This window comes from Morone saxatilis, unplaced genomic scaffold, assembly GCF_004916995.1.
Source record: "Morone saxatilis isolate NCDOM2014 unplaced genomic scaffold, NCSU_SB_2.0 Contig14, whole genome shotgun sequence".
Taxonomy (NCBI): Eukaryota; Metazoa; Chordata; class Actinopteri; family Moronidae; genus Morone; species Morone saxatilis.
This window is the reverse complement of record NW_023339696.1, coordinates 7576800-7577601: the sequence shown is the minus strand read 5'-3', so window position 1 is coordinate 7577601 and position 802 is coordinate 7576800. Positions and strand designations below refer to the sequence as shown.

General features: G+C 42.1%; 1 protein-coding gene across 1 annotated transcript in view; it reads right to left on the bottom strand.

Moving 5' to 3' along the window:
• The window catches only part of il2rb (interleukin 2 receptor, beta), a 9535-nt gene extending 9085 nt beyond the window's left edge, over positions 1–450 (bottom strand). Inside the window, exon 1 of the mRNA XM_035654391.1 lies at positions 163–450. Coding sequence (XP_035510284.1) covers positions 163–167 — 5 coding nt within the window. The 5' untranslated portion in view covers positions 168–450. The remainder of the gene's footprint in view (positions 1–162) is intronic.
• Between the last annotated feature and the right edge of the window lie 352 nt (positions 451–802).

Sequence of the window (802 nt, the reverse complement as noted above, 5' to 3'; positions counted from 1 at the left end):
ACCGGTCAGGAAACCTACATTATATCATACATTAAATGCAACAGCCAGTGCGACTGTTCAAAATGATGCTACACTTTATTTATAATAGCAGAATTTATATACACATTATTACTTTATAAAGTTATTTTTGAAAATCATCAGTAAAAATAAGTGATACATTACCTCATGAGTCTTGGTTGTTAAGGGTAGCAGGGGGTCCCAGAGAGAAAACACATTGTCGTTTCCTTTTACTGGACTGACGATTTCAGAAGATTTCCTCTCTCTTCTGTCTCTTTCTGTCCCTCTTGCTTTCTACTCGCACATCTCTATCTCGCTCTCTTATGCAATCTCCCTCACTCCCTCCCTCTCTCTCTTTCTGTCACTCATCCCTCTGTCTCCTTATTCGCACACCTCTCTTCTTTATAGTGCCCAGTGACATTTTCCACTTGAAACCACAGCCTGTGTCTGGGGCTTACAGGAAGCCTCATGCTGCGTGTGTGATAGTGAGAGAGGGGAGGAGGAGGAGTGGGGCTCAGGGGGGTTGTTGTAAGAGTAGAGCACCTCCTCCTGCTCACAAGCAGCAGCAGCTACCTGGACCTCAACACAGCTTTTAAGATAATTGCACTGAAAACAAGAAATACAAAGCACACCACATCCGGTTTCAATCACAACGTAAAGTGGGTTGTATAAAGAGGAACACACACGTTGTCCTATGAAGTGGTTTATATCAATGAAAGACAGCTTAAAATGAAGATTCGGAGGATTAAAGAGGCTAAAGCTACCAGATATAGAACCATGGGGTTATTTAAGATGCAAACATACA